At 40.1% G+C, this 20,556-nt stretch overlaps 2 protein-coding genes across 4 annotated transcripts in view; both read right to left on the bottom strand.

Annotated features, from left to right (window-relative positions):
• dhrs7b (dehydrogenase/reductase (SDR family) member 7B) overlaps positions 1-7,122 on the bottom strand; it is a 60,730-nt gene extending 53,608 nt beyond the window's left edge. Inside the window, exons 1-6 of one of the 3 annotated variants that reach the window (XM_062032369.1) lie at positions 6,453-7,122; positions 4,962-5,144; positions 4,762-4,880; positions 1,026-1,236; positions 888-980; positions 664-816 (exon numbers count right to left, since the gene is read on the bottom strand). In XM_062032369.1, the coding sequence (XP_061888353.1) occupies positions 664-816; positions 888-980; positions 1,026-1,236; positions 4,762-4,880; positions 4,962-5,118 (733 nt within the window). In that variant the 5' untranslated portion in view covers positions 5,119-5,144; positions 6,453-7,122. Of the gene's footprint in view, positions 1-663; positions 817-887; positions 981-1,025; positions 1,237-4,761; positions 4,881-4,961; positions 5,145-6,409 lie in introns of all 3 variants that reach the window. The other 2 variants (XM_062032368.1, XM_062032367.1) reach the window with 2 other exon arrangements.
• A 2,713-nt stretch (positions 7,123-9,835) lies between these two features.
• LOC133639923 (transmembrane protein 11, mitochondrial) lies at positions 9,836-18,198 on the bottom strand. Its single transcript, XM_062033619.1, has 2 exons — positions 18,059-18,198; positions 9,836-10,521 (listed from the first exon to the last, which is right to left on the bottom strand). The coding sequence occupies exons 1-2, from the start codon at positions 18,103-18,105 to the stop codon at positions 10,005-10,007; spliced, it is 564 nt and encodes a 187-aa protein (XP_061889603.1). The 5' UTR covers positions 18,106-18,198; the 3' UTR covers positions 9,836-10,004.
• Between the last annotated feature and the right edge of the window lie 2,358 nt (positions 18,199-20,556).

Below are 20,556 nucleotides of genomic sequence, written 5' to 3' on the forward strand. Positions count from 1 at the left end.
TAGTGTATTTCATGCAGCCTTACCTCCATATTTGGAGTAAAATGACAATATAATATAATGATGTTAGTGTATTTCATGCAGCCTTACCTCCATATTTGGAGTAAAATGACAATATAATATAATGATGTTAGTGTATTTCATGCAGCCTTACCTCCATATTTGGAGTAAAATGACAATATAATATAATGATGTTAGTGTATTTCATGCAGCCTTACCTCCATATTTGGAGTAAAATGACAATATAATATAATGATGTTAGTGTATTTGATGCAGCCTTACCTCCATATTTGGAGTAAAATGACAATATAATATAATGATGTTAGTGTATTTCATGCAGCCTTACCTCCATATTTGGAGTAAAATGACAATATAATATAATGATGTTAGTGTATTTCATGCAGCCTTACCTCCATATTTGGAGTAAAATGACAATATAATATAATGATGTTAGTGTATTTCATGCAGCCTTACCTCCATATTTGGAGTAAAATGACAATATAATATAATGATGTTAGTGTATTTCATGCAGCCTTACCTCCATATTTGGAGTAAAATGACAATATAATATAATGATGTTAGTGTATTTCATGCAGCCTTACCTCCATATTTGGAGTAAAATGACAATATAATATAATGATGTTAGTGTATTTCATGCAGCCTTACCTCCATATTTGGAGCCGTCTCCTGTGACAGCGTTGACGGACAGGTTAGTCCTGATGTATCCCGGGCTGATGACGGTCACAGCGATGCCGTAGCGCTCCACCTCGGCCCTCAAGCAGTCGAAGTAGGCCTGGGTGGCGTGTTTGGAGGCGGAGTCTGAGCACATGCAGCACAATTATTGTGAGAATGACAAAAAGGATGACAATAGGAGGCGGGAGGAAACTCACAGGCTGATCTGTAAGGAATGGCAATCTTGCCCTGGACGCTGCTGATGACCACAACATGGCCGCTGCGCCTGCGGACCATGGCGGGCAGGAGAGCTGACAAGAAATACTTCTCTGACCTTTGACCCCACACCCACTCACCTTGCGTGAGAGCCACAGGCCCAAAGTAATTGGTTGCCATGACTTCCTTGTGAACGGACAGGTGGGTGTCCAGTATGTTGCCACGGTAACTGATTCCAGCATTGTTGAGGAGCACGTCCACTTGGCCGTAACACTTCAAGATGGCGTCAGCAGCGCCGTCCAGCGAGTCTGTGCTGGACAGGTCAAAGGTCACCGTCCTTGGGGTGTACAACTGATGGGTCAACATAAACAGTTTGTGTGTCAGCGTCTCTTACTGTCACATCCTCCATTTTGGAACACTTAGGGCTGGGCAAACAAACCATATCAACATGTATCGCCATAGACAAACCATATCAACATGTATCGCCATAGACAAACCATATCAACATGTATCGCCATAGACAAACCATATCAACATGTATGGCCATAGACAAACCATATCAACATGTATCGCCATAGACAAACCATATCAACATGTATGGCCATAGACAAACCATATCAACATGTATGGCCATAGACAAACCATATCAACATGTATCGCCATAGACAAACCATATCAACATGTATGGCCATAGACAAACCATATCAACATGTATCGCCATAGACAAACCATATCAACATGTATCGCCATAGACAAACCATATCAACATGTATCGCCATAGACAAACCATATCAACATGTATGGCCATAGACAAACCATATCAACATGTATGGCCATAGACAAACCACATCAACATGTATCGCCATAGACAAACCATATCAACATGTATGGCCATAGACAAACCATATCAACATGTATGGCCATAGACAAACCATATCAACATGTATCGCCATAGACAAACCATATCAACATGTATCGCCATAGACAAACCATATCAACATGTATCGCCATAGACAAACCATATCAACATGTATGGCCATAGACAAACCATATCAACATGTATGGCCATAGACAAACCATATCAACATGTATGGCCATAGACAAACCACATCAACATGTATCGCCATAGACCAGGGGTCGGCAACCCGCGGCTCTAGAGCCGCATGCGGCTCTTTAGCGCCGCCCTAGTGGCTCTCTGGAGCTTTTTCAAAAATGTATGAAAAATGGAAAAAGATGATGGGAAAAAAAAACATTTTTTGTTTTAGTATGGTTACTGTAGGAGGACAAACATGACACAAACCTCCCTAATTGTTATAAAGCACACTGTTTATATTAAACAGGCTTCACTGATTCGAGTATTTGGCGAGCACCGTTTTGTCCTATTAATTTTGGCGGTCCGTGAACTCACCTTAGTTTGTTTCCATGTATAACTTTCTCCGACTTTCTAGGACGTGTTTTATGCCACTTCTTTTTCTGTCTCATTTTGTCCACCAAACCTTTAACGTTGTGCATGAATGCACAAAGGTGAGTTTTGTTGATGTTATTGACTTGTGTGGAGTGCTAATCAGACATATTTGGTCACTGCATGACTGCAAGCTAATCGATGCTAACATGCTATTTAGGCTAGCTATATGTACATATTGCATCATTATGCCTCATTTGTAGCTATATTTGAGCTCATTTAGCTTCCTTTAAGTCCTCTTAATTCAATTTATATCTCATGACACACTATCTGTATGTATTATGGCTTCTAATTTGTTGCGGCTCCAGACAGATTTGTTTTTGTATTTTTGGTCCAATATGGCTCTTTCAACATTTTGGGTTGCCGACCCCTGCCATAGACAAACCATATCAACATGTATCGCCATAGACAAACCATATCAACATGTATCGCCATAGACAAACCATATCAACATGTATCGCCATAGACAAACCATATCAACATGTATCGCCATAGACACGTCATCCAGATCAATTAAAAATACCTTTGATAAAACCTTCGGCCATATTTTATACATTGTAAGTGGGAAGAAAGGTGAAGTATGGTTAGCAAGGTTGGTTGCATGAACAAAGGCTCTCTTGTAAGACAGGAAGTGATCATGTGACACGCTAACAGCCATCTTGTAAGACAGGAAGTGATCATGTGACACGCTAACAGCCAATCAGGGGACAGTATCAACAATCAATCTGCTTGATTCTTTGCATGGAGTGAGAAGAGAAAGTCCAAATGAAGAAATGGTGGATCAAAGAGGAAAAGTCACTTTTGGGGATTTTTCCAAAGGAACTGTAGTCTGACCAATGTGATCTGTACATGATGCAAGGCAAGAGCGCCAACAACACACCACCTTAGCTCACCCTTTAGAGCACAGCTGTAACTTCCTGCCACTAAACCTGCAGAAAATACTTCTTCTCAGGTTTCTACATGTTTACATTGTGCACTATTTTCTTACACTTTATGAAGCATTTCTTACATATTGATGATTTGTAAGATCTTATTGTGAAGTCTTACACTTTATGAAGCATTTCTTACATATTGATGATTTGTAAGATCTTATTGTGAAGTCTTACACTTTATGAAGCATTTCTTACATACTGATGATTTGTAAGATCTTATTGTGAAGTCTTACACTTTATGAAGCATCCATCCATTTTCTACCGCTTATTCCCTTCGGGGTCGCGCTGGAGCCTATCTCAGCTACAATCGGGCGGAAGGCGGGGTACACCCTGGACAAGTGGCCACCTCATCACAGATAGACAACATTCACACACTAGTAGGGACCATTTAGTGTTGCCAATCAACGTATCCCCACATTAATGATATGTAAGATCTTATTGTGAAGTCTTCAATGTGATTGTTGACATTGTTGGAGTGTTGACATTTCCTTCCTGCCTTGATAGCTGAGGGAATATCATTTTAAGGAAGGTTAGATTTGAAATATTTTTTTTCATTTAATATACTTTCCTCCTAGACTTTATTTTCCATAAGTCATAAAAAATATCAGTAAATATCGATATAGGAGTGCACAAAAAAAATCTGTTCACATCCAAATCGCAATACTTACTCATCTCAGTTTTAAAAGGATTCATCATTTTAAAAAATTGATTGAAATGTTTTTTCATACATATTTTATTGCGTATTATACTCAATGGTTAACTGGACATCTTTATGTGCTGGACGCCTCAATCATTGGTATGTTTTCATCTACAAAAGCATTCTGGGTATCACTCCATCTTATCTGTCTTGTCTTTTAACAAAGAAACAAGGAAGTCACAATCTTGGTTCAATGAATGTTGTGCAATTTGTCGTCCCCAAAGTAAGAACTGAAGTGGGCAAGAAAGCATTTAGGTTTTCAGCAGCGAAGGCTTGGAATAACCTACAATGGAATATTCAACTTCAAAGCCTTGTTACGTTGAATGAGTTTAAAGCTTCTGTGAAAGGACTGCAGTCTACCTTGTCTGTATGCACATGTGTTATGTGAGCAAGTTTTAATGTCGTAAATGTGATGTTTTATGTATTTGTTTACTGTTTTTAATGTAACCTTGCTGCTGCCCTCTTGGCCAGGTCTCCCTTGGAAAAGAGATCTTTGATCTCAATGGGATTTTACCTGGTTAAATAAAGGCTAATAAAGGCTAATAAATAAATAGAAAACATTCTTAGCCCATCTCCATGCAAGCAACCAGAAGGAGTTTTCTAACCTGTAAGCGGCTTTTACAAAGTAACTATCATTTTCATAGCAAATAGTACATTGCGGGAATTGTGTTGAATGGAGAATGTATTTTGAGCGGAATGGTCACCCGAGGAATGGGAATGAATAGTTAGGTGCCCAAAGACACACACATTCTATAAACACAGCCATATTCAAAGATGATAAATACCTGCTGCTTTCTATCCTTCGCACCTTCCACCAGCTCCTGGACCACCTGCTGCAGTCGTGCTGCATCTCGCCCACACAGCACCAGTCGAGCCCCCGCGCTGTGGAAGACGCCAGCACATTCTACAAGCACAACATCACCAATTAGCCAAACTGGAGATCAACGAGAGACGCGTAGAAGAGGGTGATGAGCAGGAAGTTGACCTCTGCCCAGTCCGGAGCTGGCGCCCGTGATGACCACCACGGCGTCCTGGAGTGAAGCGCCCGCTCTGAGTCGGCGGAGTACACGATATAGAAGCAAGACCCCCACGCTTGCTAAGATCAGGGCTGGTAACGTGCCTCCTCCTGGGAGCCGCTCCATCTCTTTGTGAGCTTCAAGCCTGAGGCCTGCAGACATTCAATCAGGTTGTTGTGACATCATTGTATCTGGGGGGGCTGCTATGATAGACTGTGATATTCTACATCGGGGGTGTCAAACATACGGCTCCAGGGCCAGATCAGGCCTGCAAACAGCTTTTGTTTGTGGGCGGGTTTGCTAAGTATAAAAATGAACCTGACATTTTTGAATGAAAGAAACAGCTGTTCTAAATGTGTCCACTAGATGTCGCAATAGCAAGTCTTTGTATCTTTGTAGATGGTGCTACATATGTACAAAATAAACCACGTTAGTACATCAGTCCAATAACATTCTGTCATTTGATTTTGATATCATTGTTTTATCTTGACAGATTGAAAATGAACACCAATGAACATTATCACATCATTTATTCAGAAAATATAAATAACCACAAATAAAATATATATACTATAAATCGCATCAGGCAATTGTAAAAAATAAAATAAAAAAGAAGCCCAACAACATTATGATTTGTACAATTACAGAATGTGCTTGTTCTATTTTTAAACAAAGAAAACAATCTGAAGTTGTCTTTATTTTTAAGTTATCGTGCCGTGATTTTACCAGTCCGGCCCACTTGGGAGTAGATTTTTCTCCATGTGGCCACCCATCTAAAATGACTTTGACAGAGTGCAGTCATCCAGTTTGCTGAAAATAATAGTTGAATGACTCACATAGTGTTTCTAGACTTTCATTTATACTACCTTATATTGCATATTCCTCTATGCAGAACATTTCTACTACCTTATATTGCATATTCCTCTATGCAGAACATTTCTACTACCTTATATTGCATATTCCTCTATGCAGAACATTTCTACTACCTTAAATTGCATATTCCTCTATGCAGAACATTTCTACTACCTTATATTGCATATTCCTCTATGCAGAACATTTCTACTACCTTATATTGCATATTCCTCTATGCAGAACATTTCTACTACCTTATATTGCATATTCCTCTATGCAGAACATTTCTACTACCTTATATTGCATATTCCTCTATGCAGAACATTTCTACTACCTTATATTGCATATTCCTCTATGCAGAACATTTCTACTACCTTATATTGCATATTCCTCTATGCAGAACATTTCTACTACCTTATATTGCAGAACATTTCATAGTCGGATGTACACAAACAGTTCGCATTGTCCTAGCTAGCACCTATAACTTTAACGTTAGCCACCATGTATGAATATATAAGTAGGCTTTATGTGTACAAGGAGTCCAGATAGTAGGCTTTATACACACCTTTATGTGCACAAGGAGTCCAGATAGTAGGCTTTATACACACCTTTATGTGCACAAGGAGTCCAGATAGTAGGCTTTATACACACCTTTATGAGAGTTGTCTTGTTTCAGCTACTTTCTCCCAGCCAGACAACACAGAATGTACTTCCGGTGTTTTCGCCACAATGCCTCGTGGGTGTTGTAGTCTGGCGCTAGTAGCTCATATAGTGCGTATGTACAGAATGTGTTTGCATAAAAGTGTGTTTTTTATGAATTGAAGTTTTACAGATAGTTTCTTGTTTAGTCCTTTCTGACTTCCAGAGATGACCAGACGGAATTTACTTCCGGTTTGTTTCCCGCAAGGCCTGATGGGAATTGCCTGGCGCTTGCAGCTCATTCATACATCATTTACTTAATTGTTGTCTTTTATTACTTTGTTTTTGTCTTTTATCACTTTGGTTTTGTCTTTTATCACTTTGGTTTTGTCTTTTATCATAGGTATGAACATCATTTACTTTGTTTTTGTCTTTTATCGCTGTTTGTCTTACAGATAGTCTTGTTTTCCCCACACAACAGTCAGCAACAGTTTATCTTACAGATAGTCTTGTTTTCCCCACACAACAGTCAGCAACAGTTTATCTTACAGATAGTCTTGTTTCCCCACACAACAGTCAGCAACAGTTTATCTTACAGATAGTCTTGTTTTCCCCACACAACAGTCAGCAACAGTTTATCTTACAGATAGTCTTGTTTCCCCACACAACAGTCAGCAACAGTTTATCTTACAGATAGTCTTGTTTCCCCCACACAACAGTCAGCAACAGTTTATCTTACAGATAGTCTTGTTTCCCCACACAACAGTCAGCAACAGTTTATCTTACAGATAGTCTTGTTTCCCCACACAACAGTCAGCAACAGTTTATCTTACAGATAGTCTTGTTTCCCCACACAACAGTCAGCAACAGTTTATCTTACAGATAGTCTTGTTTCCCCACACAACAGTCAGCAACAGTTTATCTTACAGATAGTCTTGTTTCCCCACACAACAGTCAGCAACAGTTTATCTTACAGATAGTCTTGTTTCCCCACACAACAGTCAGCAACAGTTTATCTTACAGATAGTCTTGTTTCCCCACACAACAGTCAGCAACAGTTTGTCTTACAGATAGTCTTGTTTCCCCACACAACAGTCAGCAACAGTTTATCTTACAGATAGTCTTGTTTCCCCACACAACAGTCAGCAACAGTTTATCTTACAGATAGTCTTGTTTCCCCACACAACAGTCAGCAACAGTTTATCTTACAGATAGTCTTGTTTCCCCACACAACAGTTTATCTTACAGATAGTCTTGTTTCCCCACACAACAGTCAGCAACAGTTTATCTTACAGATAGTCTTGTTTCCCCACACAACAGTCAGCAACAGTTTATCTTACAGATAGTCTTGTTTTCCCCACACAACAGTCAGCAACAGTTTATCTTACAGATAGTCTTGTTTCCCCACACAACAGTCAGCAACAGTTTATCTTACAGATAGTCTTGTTTCCCCACACAACAGTCAGCAACAGTTTATCTTACAGATAGTCTTGTTTTCCCCACACAACAGTCAGCAACAGTTTATCTTACAGATAGTCTTGTTTCCCCACACAACAGTCAGCAACAGTTTATCTTACAGATAGTCTTGTTTCCCCACACAACAGTCAGCAACAGTTTATCTTACAGATAGTCTTGTTTTCCCCACACAACAGTCAGCAACAGCTACAGTCTGACGAGACCGGAGTTTACTTCCGGTTGGTTTCCCGCAAGGCCTCATGGGGATTGTAGTTTAATATGCCTGGCGCGAGCAACTCCTACCATGTGCAGTATTTATTTGGTGTAAATGTATGTTTTTTGTATTTGTTTGACCGAAAGACTAGATATAAAAATATGTCAATTACTGCGCAATTTAAAGATGTCAAATAGCCAGAAAGTCATCTATGTTCCTGGTTTTGGACTCCCTTTATTATGAATTGGCCACCAAAAGTACAACTGAAAGTCTGTAATATTTGAACGTGAAGGTGATATTCAGCATATAAACACACATTTTCCCAAGGGTTAATGGGGCTCCAGGGGAGTCTAATGCTATCTGTTGACATTTTTGGTAACTTCCTGTCTAGCTTTTGATGAATCAGCCATCCTAAAGTCACTTGAATTCAAATGAGAATGGACACTATCATTTCCAAGTAAAACAACTTGAGTGGAATGTGTTGTGTCAAAGGTGGATCTAGACTGCGGTGGAGCAGTTTGCTTTGACATTTGTGCTAATGCAAACTGTCCCAAGTTTCACTTTTCTGAATTCTGTGCTGGAAACAATCGTCCTATTCTTCTTGTATGCAACATTTGAAGTCAGTAGGTCACATCTATTACATAAAGACAGCACACACCAGAAGTAGAGATCCACCGATGGGGGATTTTTTTTAGGGCCCATTGCGATTATTTGCAGTAAAAGTTATTTAAACATGAATATTACGTCAGTAAACATCTGGACAAGATGATTATTTTTAGGAAAGATGGGACCGTGTTTAATGTATCATCAAAAAACAAACACCTTTATTACGTGTCTAAGAAGAGCATCAACATTTGATTTCTAAATATGGAAAATCTCCTGGGAAAACTGGTTAAAAAAAAAGACATTTGTCTACATCACAATAACGCATCTAGTCCATTTTATAACACTTTATGGATTCAACACATTGTAAGGTTCCTGAATGTTGTCAACATTGAAATAAAAACAATTGTGGCCTCCTTCATGTAGATTATAGTTGAGACATTTTTCAAGATGGCTGACATTTCTTCCTTGATGTTACAGAAAGTATGAGAATGTGTGAGCTGCTGCCTGCTGTTGACATATCTCATATTTGTCAAGATATTTACACAAAGTTGGCATTTTTGTCAGAGATATCTTATCTGTCGTCTTCACGTTATTTGACTGAATGACTCGTGGCGCTCCTTTGAAGAGGCCACACTCCGAGTGGAGCCGAGGATTGTAGAGCGACTCGATCGCTGCAGGGGCCAAAACAAACAAAAAGGGGACTGAGAAGACGCCCGGAAAGAAGGACAAAAACGGGATTCCCCGGCAAAAGATAAGCAGGAGACGTCCTGTAGGCGAGCAGCATTAGAAGGAGAGAATGGGGGCAGTGAACGCAGCGGAGCAGACTGGAGAAGAATTCTCACAAGAACTCAAATGGCAGATATCAAAACATGTTTAGGGAGAATTATTGACTTTTATTCTTGAATGAATTAAAAAAACAACTATTTGGCTCCAGCAAGAAGAGAACATTGCTAAAGCAGTGTTTTTTTGTACTATTTCTTTGAAATAATGTGTCTCTAATTGAATGGGTGGGTGTGTAGCGAGACCCTCATATGACCTGGGACTGGACTTGGAGAGAAAAAGACAGGAAGAGGGGAGTTTGATATCTGCTAAAGTTTAATGTGAGTTACTAGACGTGTGTCGGAGGCAAGGGATCATGTGTGCTGTGGTTCAGGAAACATTGAACAAAACAATTCCTTCTAGTTTGATCAAAGTAGGCGCGCCCACCCTGATGGGGACCTTTCCTGGAAAGGTTTTTCAAAGGTCTTCATACGGCGTAGAGTTCGTAGATCTTCTTGGCGCAGTACGCCAGCGCGGCCAGCGCTATCGTGTTGTGAAGTCTCTTTCTGTGGACGTCGTCCCTGCGGACCAAGACCACGGGCGTGGACGAGGTCAGCGTGTGAAGGGGCAGCCGCGAGAGTTTTTGGCTGTCGTATTCCACCTGGTACTTGCAGCAGGGGTCAAACTGCCAGGAGATGCCGTACAGGGCGGAGCAGGCCACGCTCAGGGCGCCGGCGGACAGCGCCACGTAGCACGAGTACTCCGGGGGCAGCGAGAGCGGCGTCAGGAGGCAAGCGGCGCCCGACAACACGGCCGTCTTGTGCAGGCAGTTGCCCACCGTGACCCAGCGGGCCGTCTCGTCTCCGATGCGCGTGGGCTCGATGACGATGTACTTGTACTGGGCCTCCAGCGCCTGCTCCAGCTCGTACTCAAACTGCTCCTGCGCGTTCTCCCCGTTGTAGATCTCGTGGACAATGTAGCAGTCTGTCGCCGCCATGGCTCCCCTGCAGAGCAGAGACATTTTCAGGCTACTAAAAACTCAACTCATTGCTTCCAGATAAAACAACAATTCTCAGATTAGGTGCAGAGGGCCCTTAAAAATGATCTGGCAGCACTTTGGACACCTAAATGTAGAACGTTGCTGTTACCACACTCTTCAGTAAGGGTGTGCAAAACATGTTTTCAAATCAGAATCACGATTCTTGATCATCCCCATTATAATATCCAACCATCCATTTTCTACCGCTTGTCCCTTTCGGGATAGCGGGGGGTGCTGGAGCCTATCTCAGCTCCATTCGGGCGGAAGGCGGGGTACACCCTGGACAAGTCACCACCTCGTCACAGATATCCAATCATATTTTTCAAAAATACATGAACTCTTTTTATAAAATAAGAATTTAAATATGTTATTATAATGATTTGTTCTTACCTGCTTTGAAAAATGAGTATTATAAATAACATGTCTAGAATGAGGAATGGCATTGAATGGTTGGGTGGCCAAAGATTCACAAAACTATTTGTTAGGGTCTTTTACTTCTTTACTTGTCAGACATTTAGTATATTTTTCTTTTGGAAAATGGTAAACCAATTACTGTAAATGCCCAACTGTAAGTCACTCACGATTTGAACCCTGCGGATTATAAAACGGTGCAGCTAATTGAAGGATTTGTCTTTGCTGATGGCAACCATGCAAATAGTTATTAAAAAAACATACATGCAAAATGGCTGAAATGGTGTTATTGTTTGTCATCTAGTTTGCTGACTGTAGATGCAGCTGGGTGAATGTACAGCTTTAAAGCTTTCAACCGGAAGTAGAAGTGCTGTTCTGTCTTCTTCATTGATCACTTTAAGCAACATTTGAAAGTTTTACAATATAACTAAAACAATTCTTACTTACTAAACCGTCCCACGTGTGATGTCTGTAGGAGTGTTTTCGTAATGTAATGAAGCTACTAGCCTCATTAGCATTAGTGACTATACTAACACTTTTACGAGTGACATTACTACTAGTAGTAATGTAGTAACACACATAACAAACATAGGACACCAAACATGTCCTATGTTTGGCCACATGACACCGTGTGGCCAAACATAGGACACCATGTGGCCAAACATAGGACACCGTGTGGCCAAACATAGGACACCATGTGGCCAAACATAGGACACCGTGTGGCCAAACATAGGACACCGTGTGGCCAAACATAGGACACCATGTGGCCAAACAGTAAATAGTAATGTTACTACTAGTAGGACACCATGTGGCCAAACATACGACACCCTGTGGCCAAACCTAGGACACCATGTGGCCAAACATAGGACACCATATGGCCAAACAGTAAATAGTAATGTTACTACTAGTAGGACACCATGTGGCCAAACATAGGACACCGTGTGGCCAAACATAGGACACCGTGTGGCCAAACATAGGACACCATGTGGCCAAACATAGGACACCGTGTGGCCAAACATAGGACACCGTGTGGCCAAACATAGGACACCATGTGGCCAAACAAAGGACACCGTGTGGCCAAACATAGGACACCATATGGCCAAACAGTAAATAGTAATGTTACTACTAGTAGGACACCATGTGGCCAAACATAGGACACCGTGTGGCCAAACATAGGACACCGTGTGGCCAAACATAGGACACTGTGTGGCCAAACATAGGACACCGTGTGGCCAAACATAGGACACCATGTGGCCAAACATAGGACACTGTGTGGCCAAACATAGGACACCGTGTGGCCAAACATAGGACACCATGTGGCCAAACAAAGGACACCGTGTGGCCAAACATAGGACACCATATGGCCAAACAGTAAATAGTAATGTTACTACTAGTAGGACACCATGTGGCCAAACATAGGACACCGTGTGGCCAAACATAGGACACCGTGTGGCCAAACATAGGACACCGTGTGGCCAAACATAGGACACCGTGTGGCCAAACATAGGACACCATGTGGCCAAACATAGGACACCATGTGGCCAAACAGTAAATAGTAATATTTAGGGCTGCAACAACTAATCGATTAAATCGATTATAAAAATAGTTGCCGATTAATTTAGTCATCGATTTGTTGGATCTATGCAATGTGCATGCGCAGAGGCTACTTTTTTTTTTCAATAAACCTTTATTTATAAACTGCAACATTTACAAACAGCTGAGAAACAATCATCTAAATAAGTATGGTGCCAGTATGCTGGTTTTTTTCAATAAAATACTGGAAAGGATAGAAATGTAGTTTGTCGGGGACGGCGTGGCAAAGTTGGTAGAGTGGCCGTGCCAGCAATCTGAGGGTTACTGGTTCAATCCCCACCTTCTACCATCCTAGTCACGTCCGTTGTGTCCTTGTGTCACCCTTGCTCCTGATGGGTGCTGGTTAGCGCCTTGCATGGCAGCTCCCGCCATCAGTGTGTGAATGTGTGTGTGAATGGGTGAATGTGGAAATAGTGTCAAAGCGCTTTGAGTTCCTTAAAAAAGGTAGAAAAGCGCTATACAAGTATAACCCATTTACCATTTTTGTCTCTTTTATCCGATTATTAATCGAAGTAATAATCGACAGATTAATCGATTATCAAATGAGTTATTAGTTGCAGCCCTAATTTAGTCATCGTTGGATCTATGCTATGCTACGCGCTGAAGGCTACATTTGTATTTTTTTGTTTTTTTAATTTAATAAACCTTTATTTATAAACTGCAACATTTACAAGCAGCTGAGAAACAATCATCTAAATAAGTACAATGCTATGTCTCATGAGGTGGCAGTAAGCCAGCCAATGATGTGTCATGTGCAGCTCACGTGACGCCTCCTTTGCCTGGAAACATTGGAAAAATGGCGTCAGAAAACAGTACAGAGGTACATCTTGAGGTCATTGCTTCAATGGAAAAAAGTGTACAACCCAAGTGGTCAAAAGTGTGGGAACACTTGACTTTAAAGACTTCAAAGAAGAGCGTTTCCTGCAAAATGGCACGGAAGTACAACATTGCACCTGAAGACGAAACATGTTGAAGGGAAGAACTCACGCTACGTAACTTTTTAAGTCCATAGTCCGGGTACATTGACCCGTTGTGTCCGTCTTTGTGCCTTTTTAATATTTTGTAGGGCTGCAACTAACAACTAATTTGATAATCGATGAATCATTATTCATGCGTTCGTTACATCTCGTCTCGATTACTGTAACGTATTATTTTGGGGCCTCCCTATGTCTAGCATTAAAAGATTACAGTTGGTACAAAATGCGGCTGCTAGACTTTTGACAAGAACAAGAAAGTTTGATCATATTAGTAGAAGCATTTAAGTCCCATCTTAAAACTCATTTGTATACTCTAGCCTTTAAATAGACCCCCTTTTTAGACCAGTTGATCTGCCGTTTTCTTTTCTCCTCTGCCCCCTCGCTGGGTTATTCCGGTTCCGGTGACCATGGATGAGGTGCTGGCTGTCCAGAGCTGAGACTCGGGGTGGACCACTCGCCTGTGCATCGGTTGGGGACGTCTCTGCGCTACTGACCTGTCTCCGCTCGGGATGGTCTCCTGCTGGCCCCACTATGGACTGTTATGTTGGATCCACTAGGGACTGTACTTAGAGGGGGGGTTACCCACATATGCGATCCTCCCCAAGGTTTCTCATTGTCATTCACATCGACGTCCCTTGTGTGGGCTCTGTGCCGAGGATGTCGTTGTGGCTTGTGCAGCCCTTTGAGACTTTTGTGATTTAGGGCTATATAAATAAACATTGATTGATTGAATCTGTCGATTAATTACTTCGATTAATCGATTAATAATCTTATAAAAGAGACAAACTACATTTCTACCCTTTCCAGTATTTTATTGAAAAAACCCAGCATACTGTTACCATACTTATTTAGATTATTGTTTCTCAGCTGTTTGTAAATGTTGCAGTTTATAAAAAATAAATAAATAAAAAGTAGCCTCTGCGCATGCGCATAGCATAGATCCTACGAATCGATGACTAAATGAATCGCCAACTATTTTTTATAATCGATTAGTTGTTGCAGCCCTAATATTTTGTTAACGCAGAGATTTTTTTAAGGAAGCGAAGCAGCAACTGTTGTGTAGTAACTTTCAGAGTGTTAGGAACTTCTTGGAGAGTGCGACGACTTCATTTTTTGTGTTCTTTTGAGTGGCAACAGGCATTCATGAGTTCATCTTTTTTGTGAGTAACTTTAACGTTATCCCTTTGTTGCAACACGGGGCTGATAATGTGTCTCCGGCACATTTGACTCCGTTTTGAGAGAGAAAACGCACGGTTACCAATTTGGAAATAAACGTAACGGACAGAACTATCTCAGGTTGGTTTCATAATGGATCAAAGTAGCCGGGCCCGATAAAGCTATATAAATATATTTAGATTTGAGTGACGCTTTAGTATAACTAAACGTTATGAAGGTGCTGGAATATTTCATGCTATTATTCACAGGCAGCCTAAAATGAATCCTTTATTATTCACAACAGAAACGTGTACAATATCTGATCCAGTTCTGATCTGATGAGTTACATTTCTGTGTTATTATTGCTGTATGCTGCATCCCCAATGTCCATTTATTTCTTTTAGATTTTTTTTTTTTTTTTTTGTGGTGACGTATTTGCCTTTTACGTCAGAAATTATTAATTAAATCAACTATGTATGTATTAAGTGATATGTAAATGATGCTACTATATATGTTCATTATATGGTTTCTCTCATTTCAGAAAGAAACAAGCCAGCATTAGCGACTTGGTACAAAGGAAGGTGTGCACACCACAGCAAGCGGCTGCATTGACTGATGCTATCCTGAATATGTTGCTAACTGACATGAGGCCACTATCAATGGTGGAGGATGAAGGTTTTAGACAAATGATTGACGTCCTCAACCCTGGTTACACTCTTCCCTCGAGGACCCATTTGACCAAAGTGATGGAGAGGAAGTAGGAGCAGACATTCCAAGCAGTGTAGACTGACACAGCAAAGTTGCTCTCCCTACTGACGTGTGGACAAGTGCAGCCACCTTGGCAATACATGCCATTCCATTGCAGCCGAATGGAACATGAAGTCAATCTGCCTTACGACCATAGATAGATAGATAGATAGATAGATAGATAGATAGTACTTTATTGATGCCACTAGAGGAAAGACATTCAGCAGAATGGTTGGAATAGGCAGTAGCCAGCTTTGAAATTCCCCCAAGCTAAATTATTGCTATTGTGCATGACAATGGTGCACTTTATAAAAAAAAACATTTTTGTAACATTTTCCTTGTTTTATTTGGCAAGTTGAAAGAACATGGTGCCAGTATGCTGTTTTCCCCCCCAATAAAATACTGGAAAGGATAGAAATGAAGTTTGTCCCTTTTATCCGATTATTAATGGATTAATTGAAGTATTAATCGCCAGATTAATCGATTATCAAATTAGTTGTTAGTTGCAGCCCTAGTAATGTTACTATTAGAAGGACACCATGTGGCCAAACAGTAAATAGCAATGCTACTACTAGTAGGACACCACGTGGCCAAACATAGGACACCACGTGGTCAAACATAGGACACCACGTGGCCAAACATAGGACACCACGTGGCCAAACATAGGACACCACGTGGCCAAACATAGGACACCACGTGGCCAAACATAGGACACCACGTGGTCAAACATAGGACACCACGTGGCCAAACATAGGACACCACGAGGTCAAACATAGGACACCACGTGGCCAAACATAGGACACCACGTGGCCAAACATAGGACACCACGAGGTCAAACATAGGACACCACGTGGCCAAACATAGGACACCACGAGGTCAAACATAGGACACCACGTGGCCAAACATAGGACACCACGTGGCCAAACATAGGACACCACGAGGTCAAACATAGGACACCACGTGGCCAAACATAGGACACCACGAGGTCAAACATAGGACACCACGTGGCCAAACATAGGACACCACGTGGCCAAACATAGGACACCACGAGGTCAAACATAGGACACCACGTGGCCAAACATAGGACACCACGAGGTCAAACATAGGACACCACGTGGCCAAACATAGGACACCACGTGGCCAAACATAGGACACCACGAGGTCAAACATAGGACACCACGTGGCCAAACATAGGACACCACGAGGTCAAACATAGGACACCACGTGGCCAAACATAGGACACCACGAGGTCAAACATAGGACACCACGTGGCCAAACATAGGACACCACGAGGTCAAACATAGGACACCACGAGGTCAAACATAGGACACCACGTGGCCAAACATAGGACACCACGAGGTCAAACATAGGACACCACGTGGCCAAACATAGGACACCACGAGGTCAAACATAGGACACCACGTGGGCAAACATAGGACACCACGTGGCCAAACATAGGACACCACGTGGCCAAACATAGGACACCACGAGGTCAAACATAGGACACCACGTGGCCAAACATAGGACACCACGTGGCCAAACATAGGACACCACGAGGCCAAACATAGGACACCACGTGGCCAAACATAGGACACCACGTGGCCAAACATAGGACACCACGAGGTCAAACATAGGACACCACGAGGTCAAACATAGGACACCACGTGGCCAAACATAGGACACCACGTGGTCAAACATAGGACATCACGTGGTCAAACATAGGACACATGTGGCCTAACATAGGACACATGTGGCCAAACATAGGACACCATGTGGCCAAACATAGGACACCATGTGGCCAAACATAGGACACCACGTGGTCAAACATAGGACACCACGTGGCCAAACATAGGACACCATGTGGCCAAACATAGGACACATGTGGCCAAACATAGGACACCATGTGGCCAAACATAGGACACATGTGGCCAAACATAGGACACCATGTGGCCAAACATAGGACACATGTGGCCAAACATAGGACACCATGTGGCCAAACATAGGACACATGTGGCCAAACATAGGACACATGTGGCCAAACATAGGACACCACGTGGCCAAACGAGGCTAACTGGCTTGCATGGAAGAAACTTGTGCGAGTTGAATCCTTTTAGTGGAAGAACGCAGCCTATTTGAGACAAAACTCCCAAGCGAAGCAAATAAAGTACAGAACGATTGAATTGATGAACGTGGACTTAAACAAGTGTAAAAACTTATTGGGGTGTTACCATTTAGTTGTCAATTGTAGGGAATATGTACTGTACTGTGCAATCTACTAATACAAGTTTTAATCAATCAACGTCGGTAAATCTTTCATTGTTAGGTTGGTGAGGTGAAATAAAGTTTTCATTGTTAGGTTGCTGAGGTGAAATAAAGTTTTAATTGTTAGGTTGCTGAGGTGAAATAAGCAAAAGTCGCAGACATGTTAGCAAGTTAGCATGCTAACTTCCGTGCTAACACCAGCTAGCCAGACAGGTTAGCATGCTAAGGTTAGCCCAGCATTAGATGCCAATGTGAGTGTTGCAGGTCCTAGGTGACTAAGGTGACTAAGGTGAGGTGTAAACATGTTCCGTGTGCGGTGTGCGGCGGCAGAGAGCAACATTTCAAGCAGTAACTGACCTCTCCCTGCTTACTGGGACACCGCGCCTCCTTCCCAGCGACGCCATGTTGGAGATACAACCGCGATGGCAACTGACGCACGGCAGGACACGGCTTTCTGGGTAATGTAGTTTCTCTCCGGAGGCTCGCACGGCGCAACGTGGCTTGGACGTGAATGTAAACTACACTTCCCACAATGCACCACCGTGGTACGTGTTCCGCATTGACGCTCGGAGAGGTCAAATGAAATACTGTGACGCATTCAATGTCCCCTATGTGTGCGGGAAAATGACTATTAAGCCGCCAGTTAATGATTCCCCACCAAAAGAATGAATACACATTTTAAATGGCCTTTGTTAATGACTGAGCAACATGCACCATCCTCCTATTATCTCTTTGACAGAAATATATGTATTAAATAGTGCAGGATTGTTACCAATGCTTCTGTGTGACGTCCTCTCTGCCACCTGACGCTATTCACCTTTAGCACGTGACCACAGATATGCTGCATTATAATATTGAACATGTCAACCTCTCCATCACTTCCTCTTTGAACATTCATCACGATCAATGTATTCAACAACACAACTCACTGAAGGCTTTTACTTGGGAATAAAATAACACATTCAACTCAAATGCAACTAAAAAAAAGGTATTTACAGTTTACATATTGACAGAGTGATTTTTTGCCCCCAATTCATATTTACTTGAAATAGGAGCAGTTTACAACATAATTAAACAAATAAAAATTGTATTTGTAAAATGTATGAATTAATTTTCTTACTATATCATTTTTTAATTCATACTTACTTTAAATTAGAGCGGTATATAACATAATTAAAAGAAATAAAAACGTGTATTTGTAAAATGTATGAATATATATATATATATATATATATATATATATATATATATATATATATATATATATATATATATATATATATATATATATATATATATATATATTTGGACCATAAAATAGAAACACATTTTACAACCACAACTAATACAAATAAAAGAGTGAAAAGTAATTAGCTTTTATAATATATAATTTTATATATATTTTTTAAATGTATATATCATTTATTCTATTTATATTCACTTTAAATAGGAGCAATTTACAACAATATAAGTAAAACAAAAAAAAAATTTTTTTGTAAAATGTATGAAATATTATTTTTCTACTATAAAATAAAAACACATTTTACAACAACAACAAATAAAAAGTGAAAAGTAGTTATAATATATAATTTTAATATTTTTTTCAATTTATATTTACTTTAAATAGGAGCAGTTTGCAACAATGTAAGTAAAACAAATAAAACAATTTGTACAATTTTCATTTTTATAAAACAGAAAAAACCCACCACAATTAACACAAATAAAAAAGTTATTCACTATTTTTTAAAGACAAAAATAAATATATATATATATATATATATATATATATATATATATATATATATATATATATATATATATATATATATATATATATATATATATATATATATATATATATATATAAATATAACCTTGGTACAAAAACGTAACATTTTACTCCCTTAAATTTAATTATGATTTTATTTTTGCCGTCTTGTCATTTTCTGTAAAGTACTTTGAATTGCCTTGTGTGCTCTATAAATAAACCTGCCTTTTGGCCCCAGTCCTATACCTGCTGTTTGTATAGACTACGATATTAATAATGATGAACAGACTATTTATACATAAATGCAATAATAAGCACATATCAATATGGTTGCTTTGGAATGATTTTTCCATCAAGTTAAAAGCCACCTTTCAGAATAATGTCTGAAAATATAAAGAATTTTGTTCGGGGCCACTTTAAGACTATGCCTCTCAATTCTGTTCTGGAGGACAAAACACGACTCAAACTAGTATCCTTTGTCCATACAATTGTTATAAGTACACCTCTGCATACTAACATGAAAGAAAACAAACAAAAACGAAATATGGATCAATTTACATTAAACAAAACAAAATATTTATAATCAATATACTTGAAATTTAAAAAAAAATCCTTGATTAAACTATACACTTTTTTGACTGACTTGAACCATTTGGTACTGATTAAAAAAAACTAAAAACTTTACTAAATATTAATAATTGAAATGAACCAGCTCCATTAACTGAGTGGCACAATATATAAACACTATATAAACTTACAACAAACAGAAAAAGATTCAAAATGCAGCATTTTGCCTGAAATTTAAAGAAAAATTATTATTTTTTTAAATAAAAATATTGTTTGACCGACTTGATTATCTCAACAGGTAGTAAAATAAACAATTTGTCATCCTTTGCCACATTGTGCTTTAAAGTTTGCAGCCTCATTCCTTTTTTGAACATAGTGTAAAGAAATGTGGCCTATTTGAAGCATAAATATGTGTAAATGAAGTCCAAATCTATCAATACTGCACTGGAGAAGACCTAACCTGTGATTGGCTGAGCCTCAGCAACATTACTGTATTGGCTCATGTTGAGATGACTATCCA

This window comes from Entelurus aequoreus, linkage group LG22 (genome assembly GCF_033978785.1).
Source record: "Entelurus aequoreus isolate RoL-2023_Sb linkage group LG22, RoL_Eaeq_v1.1, whole genome shotgun sequence".
In the NCBI taxonomy this organism is placed as follows: Eukaryota; Metazoa; Chordata; class Actinopteri; order Syngnathiformes; family Syngnathidae; genus Entelurus; species Entelurus aequoreus.

Excerpts from the sequence above, each read along its gene's own strand:
- LOC133639923 (XM_062033619.1), bottom strand. The coding sequence starts at position 18,105 with ATGGCGTCGCTGGGAAGGAGGCGCGGTGTCCCAGTAAGCAGGGAGAG. Across the intron at positions 10,522-18,058 it reads GTCCCAGTAAGCAGGGAGAG|GGGAGCCATGGCGGCGACAG; the intron begins GTCAGTTACTGC and ends TCTGCTCTGCAG.